Below are 9,644 nucleotides of genomic sequence, written 5' to 3'. Positions count from 1 at the left end.
CCACACTAGTGGAAAAAATACCTGTTGAGGGGGGCATTTTGGGCTTATTGAGGCGAACAAGGCCCGCTTCGACAGACGTGGCTTCAACAGCTCACATAGCTGTTGAGGCGGGCTTTGTTCGCCTCAACAGGTAGTCTGTTGTGGGGGGCTTTCAAAAGCCCGCCTCAACAGGCCAAAACCAAAGCGAAAAATAAGGACCTGTTGTGGGGGGCTTTACAAAAGCCCGCCTCAACAGACACCTCTGTTGAGGCTCACTTCTTAAATGCCCCCCTCAACAGACCTGTATTTTTGCGCCAATACCTGTACATTGGCGCCATAAATTCATATGTTGTCGAGGCGTACATTAAAAGCCCCCTTCAACAACATTATTTTTTTTTTCCAAATTCTTTTAAAATATAAAATAGGTGGCAATAACCAAATCTATATATATACACCATTGAGCATTGAAACCTGTACACGCACCAATCAACACCAGAATAGCAAATGTATGAATCTGCTTATTTTTATTAATAAATCATGAAATTAACTTCATTTATATTAACCCAATAGAGAAAAGCGTATAGTACGTACGTTTACAATTTTTAAACACCTAGCTAGCTAGTCTAACAAATTAACACTAATATTAACAAATAAAGACAAAAGGCTAGAGAGCTAGTCTAACAAATTTCTCTAATCCGGCCACTTAGCTCCCTTTAGATCATGCATTACAAACCTTAATTAAGGCCGTGTTGACTTTCTAATTCCAATCGACTCGATCCCTGCAAGTACCTTTAGCACAACCATAGGCTGAAATATAGCAACAAATTGAGGTGGCTCCTTTCCTTGGAAAATACGACCCTGCACCAAACAAAACCTTTAAAATAGCCACCCACAAATTAGAATTTACAATCATGCAATAAAAAGAAGTATGACTATACCAGGGCAGGTCTTCCTTTAAGTGAATTGCACATTGTGTTAGCCAACCTTGCTGCCATCTTCTGGTCATCCTGAAAATCAAAAGATAAAAAAAAAATGAAGCTCAACTTATTCTGAAGCAAAAGAAAGTAACAGAGAAAACTAGTAACATACTGGAGAGAGGGAGAGCATGTGTGTGGGAGGCTGTAGAGGAAGAACTCAATAAAAGAGTATTTTCTATTTTTGAGAGCCCCAAATTTATTCACATCCTACACCTAGCATCTCTCTCCTTGTTTGTCTCAGTGTTCATATGTTCTACTGCAAAGTAATGTGTACATTGAGAGTTTGTTATTCCAAAAGAAAGAAGTAGAAAGATGTCTACGTCTCCAGAAACCTAGATTTTTTTTATATCAACGAGCCACCGAGGACTAGAAGGATAGTTACAGGCTCAAACTACTAAAAGCCTTGAAAGCATGGCTTTCAAAAGAGCCGTTGGCCATCCTCCCTACTCCGTTAAACTTGTAGGATTTGGCAGGAGACGTCATGTTCAGAAAGAGGGAAGTAAACAAAATGTCATTGTCACCAAGACCTATGTTCGAGAGTTCTAAATCGGCCACCAGCAACTAGCAAGGTTTTGCAGGAAACTGCCTATAACCTCAAGGGCATGCTTTCACATTGTGATTGGGCTATCTACCCTTGAATAGATGACAAGTTCTAGCTCTTTACTCGTCTTTTATCCTAGAAACTCTTTACTTTCGTTTTATCTGCGCCAGGAAAGTATCAGCTTTGGAAAGAGGTGTCCGACAAGGATAAAATCCAAATTCCATGCGAAGCATAATAAATCATGGAGAAGCAGACATATACATGCAAAGTCCCTAGACTACTGTGGCAATGTGAAAGATAAAATAACAATGTAAGAAGATGCAAAATTTTCCGTACAAAAACCATAGGCCAGTGTATCTGTATGCAGTGGACTTAGTTAACCAAAATCACATAAAAGTCACCCCAAATCCAATAAAAGTCAACTTCACAAACGGGTTAAAAGACATGAATGAAATTTAGGGTACCAATCTTCGTTGTAAAACTACACCCGTTGTATATAGGACCTGTTGAAGAAACATTGCCAAGACTCAAAGAGTCACAGGACTGTTGTATAATACATAAAAAGCACTTGCCTAATGAAAACAAGGTATCAAACAACCCAAACATCACCTTGCATATCACCAAAGACATACTTTTATGCAACTTCATAAAAAGGCATTGAATACGCTTTATTAATTGTTAAAGTACGATAATCAAGTACTTAAAAGTAAAAAAATATAAGTAAAAAGAATTCATATCATAACAGAAAGTGAGAAGCAGCCACAGATATCTGCGAACTTACAACTGAAAATTGAGTTCCAGATTCATCCATAGTCACAATCTCACCATTCCAAGTGCCTAGCTTCTCCAATATAGTGGAAAAATTCTTCTCACCAACAGTAAGTCGAAGTCTCATTGGAGATCTTTTGATGGGAAATTTCTTTACAAGCCGGTGAATAACATCTAGTGCCTGTAATTCACGATGCATAGAATTAACTTATGAACTAAACTACACAATAAAACCATAATTTATCTCAACTTTATACTGTAATTTACAAAGTGCAACAATCAAAGATACAGCTAATCAAATGTCCCAAAATAAGACAAATCAGAAGAATTATGCATAGCAATACAGTAGATAAAACAGTGCTAAACCTGCTTTTTGGAACTGTTATAAGGATCAACAGCAAAATGGATGTCATGCATCAAACGTTCGATCATAGTTATCGAGTAAGGGCGTTTCGTGTCAGGATTAATGGTGTTTTCCATGACAATGGTGGCAATATCACGAAACTGAAGTGACAATTGAGCCTCCCTTTCTTTCCCTGCAACTTGAAGATCTCCTTTCTCCAGAATCTAACCAAAACAATCAAATATATAAAATCGTGTTCGCTAAATCATTATTAACTAAAACCTCCCCAAAATTACATAAGTTCAATCAAAGAATTCGATTTCAAGAAGATGAATCACCTCTAAACAAATTGTTGTTGCGTCATCTGTCAGAAATGCAGTCTTCAAATCCTTCAGTTTACTACACTGTCGTCATTCCATTTGTTTGCAGACATAACATTATAAAAGAACATTAATTCAGAAAGCCATGAGATGACAGCCAGGAATACAAGACATATGATGGAAATTGGAAAGCAGTATATGTATATACAAGCAAAAAAATGCATCAACCTATTTTCTGAAATTAAATAATTAGTAGAATACCTCTGTAATTCCACATTGAGCATGGTTGTGATCCTGAAATAAACCATACTGGTCATGACTACATATAACTCAGCTTTAGATGCTGCAGGACTTGGATATATAGCTGCAAAATAAAATCATTTGTCTTAAAGATCCTACACTTCGGTTGCTATGTGCTTTTGATTCAAATAGCTCCCAAGCCAAGTGCAAAACTCATGTATAAAAAGGTGGGAACTGGAAATCAGGACTTGTGTCTGAAAATGTTAAAAAAATTTCAACAAGCAAGCATCTTAGGAAAAATAGAACGAGGGAAGCTATTGTTGAAACTAACCTTAACGGAGTTCACACAACAAACTGTGATATAATTACTCTATGTCAATCATAACAATGCAAAACTAGAGCTGAGTACAGAAAACATGAGACAAAGACATCTGGGCAACTGTAAGGTACATAGCAAGACAAAAGGAAAAAAAACAAGATGAACACAAGACCATCAGGTAGAAAACATTAGCAGGCAGGAACAACAAAAGTAAAAATAAAAGGGATAACTGCCATACACTCATCTAGTGCTGCAAATTTACTAGTAAAAGAACAACTTTTAGCACATATTGCATAATTTCATAGTCTGCGCAAATTTACATCAAAATAAGAATGTAATAAATATCGGTTTTACAAATTCAGATTGCCCTGACATATTCATTGAAGTTGTCCAGATGTAGACATTGCTGCAACCATCTGATGGTCTTACAACAAGTTTCTCCAACAACATACTAACTAGCACTAAGATAAAGCATAAAAGTTCTAAATAGTACGGGCTTGATCCCCTATTTAGTTGCCTGACTCTCTTCCAATTAGAAATCAAAGGAAATGTATGTTAGAAACTCATTAACGAATTCAGATTACAAACCACCACCACCGCAACTAATTTGAGACAAAAAACCTAAAATAAAAAACCTAAATTCACCACAATTGTAAATCATTAATTGGAACTGATGAGAGTAATTCCAAGAAGAAGAAGAAGATCTATTTACCACCGCAAGATCAGAGCCACCAGCAAGCCATCACCTTGCTTGCGTCGCCTCATCCGACCACCCACGACCTACCAAAACCCGAGCCGCACCTCCCGTTAGAAAATAAAAAATCGTTAAAATCAACAAAAATAATCAAAAACCTAAATTATAAATCAAAAAAGTTAATAAAAAATAATATGAAAAATCAAAAACCTAAAAGAATTGAAGAATGCAGGAGAGATGGAGAGAGATGAAAGAGTTACCTCATTTGGAGAACGACGCCGTCTTCCTCGAGAATGCTAAGTAGATGACGGTCGAATCGATATACCCTAGCTTGAGGAGGGAGACAAATCGACGAGTTTGAAGAGTCGAGGGAGAGAGGTCGCGGAGATACCCTAGCTTTGTAACTCTTCCATGGAAGGCGGAGGAAAAGCTTCCATGGAAGCCAACGACTGTGAGGAGATGTAGCCCGATTTGTTGACGAAATAGCGGGTTTGAGGAGTTTTGAACCAGGAGAGAGAGGAGAGAGGAGAGCGAAGAGAAGAGAGAGAAATGAAACAGATGAAATGAGGAGGAGATAGAATTAAAACGCAGTAGATTGTGAAGACCTGTTGAAGCGAACAAACATAAGCCCGCCCCTTTAGACTAGTGTCTATTGAGGCGGGCAATCAAAAGCCCCCTTCAACAGTATCTATAGAAGCGAACCCCACAAAAGCCCGCCCCAATCTGTTAGTAAAATATTTGACCCGCGTTGACTGGGTGGTTATTGAGGCTCACTTATGTATGCCCCCCTCAACAAGGGGGCTACAATAGGCGTTTTTTCCACTAGTGCCAATACCGCCTCCAAACTCCAAGTCGACTCGCATTCAGCACAACAGGTTTCGGGTTCTCTTCAGTACGATTCGGGATTTGCTGTTTCAAGCCATATTGTCTCATCACTCGAGCAGGCGAGTAGAAGACCAGCATTGTGAGGCTTGGCACCCTCAAAGCAATAGAACCAGGGGCATGTCTCATAGCAGCAATTCCCCACCAAGGAACTACCCACCTTATACAAGATTCAATCCCAGAGAGTGCGCATCTCCACTCGTCCAATGAAAGCCGGCCATACACCATGGGCCGCACGGTGAATCCTTTTCTATTGTAGCTCTCCATGTTCTCCGGTGGTGCCACCAACATGAGCCTCTCCATAAGCCAAACCTTGGGGAGTATACAAGAAGCACATTTCAAAGTTCAACATTCAAAGTTCAAATACAAGTACAAAATTCAACATACAAGGGAGCTCCAGATCCTTACTTGGAGTAATACCGGACTTCCCGACGGCAATGAAGAGGAGTCCGACTTCAGCATATCAAGGCCCATCAATGTTTCGCCAACCACAAGCGGCATTGGGTCCCGACCATTAGCAAACTGCTCTACAATCTCTATTAGGGAGGCGTCACCATTGTCAAACCCCTGCTTCGAAAAGAGGAAGCGAGCGAATATACAAAAACTCCAGGCTCTCAGGCGAAAAACTTTGGGAACATCAAGCCCAGCAAAGTAGGTGACAAAGAGGGACAAATCCACCCCTCTGCCATATACAACAGCACTCAAAAGTGGGGGCTTCAAGCCCAAATACCATTCAAAACTCCAGAAAAAGTGTTCTTTAACACTAGGCATGCATTGCTCCAGCATCAAGGGCCACCCCAATATGGCACTAAATTCCTCAGGGAGGGGACATACCTTATTATTTCCAAAACGGAAGACATGATGATTCGGATCCCAAGCCTCCAAAGTAGCAAGAATGAAGTGCAAATCCAATTTTACAAACCGGAAATAGACGGGCACCCCAAGATGCATGCCATCAAGCTCCCTCTTCTCCAACTTGCCTAGCGAACAAAGCCACGAGTTCAAGGCACTCTCAAAGGACACAGCCATATTTTCTCTTCGTGAGGAAGCAGTATGCAATGATAGCAGGGAAGGATTGATACAAGAAATGATCCGAAATGCTCCCTATTTATACAAGATTTGGCTTGCACGACAGCCCACAAGCGCTAGACGCCGGGAGCCTGCACCAAAGGACGAGGCCACCGTCCTCTCTTATGACTCCAAGTACACACTCTTTAGTGTTTCGGACAGCAGAGTACAACCTCCATTATTCAAGATTCCAAAGCCGCAAGCCGCGCAATTTCAATTAGTCCGGATCAACGCTTCGAGCAGATGTCGGGTCAATTCTATTCAAAATTTAAGCATTCTAGTCCTAGATCGGCGTCCTAAGTCGAGTCTGCATGTGCATAAGCAAGAGTTGAATATACATTGACTTGGGCTTTTCCTAACCAAAAACCTCAGTCAAAGTGGGGGCTTATAGTGCGTATATACACCCGAAAAAATGGGCAAACTTTTTCAAATTTTTTTGCAAAATCATCATGCATGCATATAGCTACAAAATTTCAATCCACACACAACGCATACAAATCCAAACATTCAAACATACCAAAAAACCAATCTCCAAATTTTACAAACCAATTCAAAGTTCAAAGCCATACAAACCATACAAAAATCCAAGTTTCAATCCATACAAATACAATACAATTCAGCCCATACAAAATCAACCCAGGCAAGCTAGAAATCGCTACCATGCAGGGTCAGTCTGAGTCATCATCAGCGGTGACGTCAACCACAGGCCCCTTGTCCCTGTTTCGCCTCCTAAGGCGCTCCAGCTCCCGAACCAGCGACGCACTCTCACCCAAGGCGCCTGCATACAAAATCCAAGATCAATTTCCAAATACAAGATTACACACAGTTCAAAGAGATGCAACAGTACTTACAGGGGCGTAATGCTCGGGTACAGCATCATATGATTTCCGGTGCGGAGGAGAAGCCCAAGGGATGGTCTCCACCGCCTCTTCCCCGTCCAAGTTCTCATAGCGGAGGATCCTATCAGCATGAGGAATGTCCTCAGGATGAACCTCCTCCTCCTACATACAATCATGCAATCAATACAAGAATACAATCAATACAAGAATGCAAGATACAAGGTCCAAAGCTCACCGGCAGTTGTAGACACCTACTTTTGTCCCCATTCCCGAAAGGGAAAGGTTCAATGATGAAAACATAAATCTCCACTTGACAACGCATCTCCTATAAAATAACGAATCTCAATCCCCCTTTTCATTTCACCCGAAACCTGCTATTTATAGAAACCTGTGATTTATGGAAACCTGCTAAAAATAGTAACTGCCGTAATGGGTAGTTGTTAAAAGTGGAAAGTCATAAAAGATAGAAACCTGTCAGAATTAGGTGTTGCACTCCAACATAAATCCTAAATGAGATAGAGATTACGAGAGAATCCTCTTCCTAATATGATTCGAAAATAAGAGTCACGTATTAATTACAATCCTAACGAGCCTAGAGTTCGTAACGGGCCCAGACACATTCCGTCACAAGGTTAATACGCACTAAAAGACTCGATTAAGTCTCAAACACTCCGAATTCTAGGAATCCGAATCTGACTAAGAAAACAGCCCAGACCCTATTTTCAACGCCTGGTTCGGGAAAATTACCGGGGACGCGTTCTTTCCTAATTCCTCGTGGATTAGAGTTCTACAATTCTATCTTTCCACGAACTCTTTTCTATAAATAGGGCCTTAAGTTCGCATGAAAAGGACACCAACACACAATTATTATTCTGAGTATTGACTCTAAACCCCTAAGCCTAAGCCTCACGCTGCAAAACTGATCACGCGTTCTGTCGCAATCGATCCATAAATCGAACAGAACGTATCCTGTCCCATAATTTGAGATTCGTTAAATAAAAGGAGAAATAGCAAAGTCAAAGTGGTTAGTTTTCTGAGAACCGTGACGCACCTCTCAAGGGTGCGTCGTAATGTGTCCCTTTTCTATGATTTAATTGCTTTTCCTCGCCCTTTTATGAACTGTTAAACTAACTAAATCTGATTGTTCGATCACGCCTAATAAATATGATATTTTTGGGAAATTGGATTATCATGCTAGGTCCCTTAAAACAATCTAAATCAGATAATCGCGCTCGATCTAGTACTATATGTTGCATATTGTTAAAATCAACTCATATTAGTTTAATACTTAACGCATGTCCCTTCAATTATTTATGCTGAGCTAGTAAGGATATCCTGCCTCTGGAGTTATCGAAGAGCGAGTACTCCTCTCGGTAGTTACAGTCCCCCGAACCCTCAATCTCTACCCTGCGGGTGTACGTTGAGCGATCCCCACCACCAGGGATCACAAGGGAACCTACGGCCGTCGTGGTCAAACATAATTGCACTCCCTTTATGTCACGATAACCGGGTTTTGTCAGTTTTTCTCATTGTCGTTAAAAACTGAATGGCGACTCCTATATTACTAGTCAATTGGGTGTAAACTCACAGGAAATCCAATTACACTTGATTTGACAAAAAGAAGCGTCACACCCACGAGGGACGAGGTCACGCATTAGCCTCGTGCTTTTTCGACCCCCCTCACAGTGGCGACTCCACTGGGGATAGTGAAGGAAATACTCGTGCTCGTAGGTAATCAAAATAGCCGAAGGGTGAAACGATCCTACCCCGCTTTTATTTCCCCATCAAGTTGGGACGACCTGAAAATCAGCGTATTAATGTGAACGGACAGAACCGCATAACGAATCTTGGCTCCCTTGGATGTTTCATCTCGGGAGTTGGGACTAAGGATACCCATCGCCAACCGGGGGGTGCATACGCTTCGAATGTTGTCCACTCGGCACTTTCGCTAGTAGTACACCCGTCCCAAACCCAATCGCTCGCCCACTAGGTCCCTCTCATTGGTGCATGCCCCCTTGGCTTACATCGTGATTGGCCTCTTGGGCGAAATTCGCCTGTTGAAAGCACTACCTCGACCGGGGCATGTGTTGGATCTGCGATAGAAGCGGTACCAAGCCGGCGCAAATACTACCCATAGAAGCCTATCATAAACTACATGACATGTTATTATTTCCTCATGATGTAATGTTAGTTTTGTGTAGCGAAATGTATGATTGTGTGTGACAAACAATGTTAGAAAACCAACGACCCTAAAAATTACCCAAACGTTCATAAACCAATTGGCCAAAGAGTTATACTAAGATACGTGTTCCGCAAACCCGAACGATCGCCACAAAAATAAGCGACGCTCGGGATGGCCCGTAACGAATCCCACAAACGCTGCACAACGCGTAAAGGACGTTATTAGGCAAACACGCAAAATCAAAGTCGCATAAACAAAAAAGTATACGCAAACAAGAATACGAGTACCAGTCAGGGACGCATTTTCAGCGCCCCTGGCTGGGCGCCAAATATTCTCACGCCCACCGCTGGGCGCTGAAGTTGCTGCCTGGCCTTTTGGTCAGGCACAACAGCCTCGGTGCCCGCGCATAAAAAAAATACGTAGCAGTAAAAGAAAATTCGTGAAAATTGCTGCAAGGGCGTACGAAAAGGCACTCGATTCTAAAAGCGACTT

At 41.3% G+C, this 9,644-nt stretch overlaps 1 protein-coding gene across 1 annotated transcript; it reads right to left on the bottom strand.

The window, feature by feature from the left end:
* Window positions 1–467: 467 nt before the first annotated feature.
* Window positions 468–3,258, bottom strand: LOC130460077 (uncharacterized). The gene is made up of 6 exons (XM_056827732.1): window positions 3,190–3,258; window positions 2,947–3,012; window positions 2,632–2,832; window positions 2,279–2,446; window positions 918–986; window positions 468–837 (listed from the first exon to the last, which is right to left on the bottom strand). Exons 3-6 carry the CDS (start codon window positions 2,743–2,745, stop codon window positions 718–720), a joined length of 471 nt encoding a protein of 156 aa, XP_056683710.1. The 5' UTR covers window positions 2,746–2,832; window positions 2,947–3,012; window positions 3,190–3,258; the 3' UTR covers window positions 468–717.
* Window positions 3,259–9,644: the final 6,386 nt, after the last annotated feature.

The sequence above is a fragment of the Spinacia oleracea genome, chromosome 4 (assembly GCF_020520425.1).
Source record: "Spinacia oleracea cultivar Varoflay chromosome 4, BTI_SOV_V1, whole genome shotgun sequence".
NCBI classification, from domain to species: Eukaryota; Viridiplantae; Streptophyta; class Magnoliopsida; order Caryophyllales; family Amaranthaceae; genus Spinacia; species Spinacia oleracea.
The sequence above is the reverse complement of the archived record's forward strand: the minus strand, read 5'-3'. Positions and strand labels throughout refer to the sequence as shown.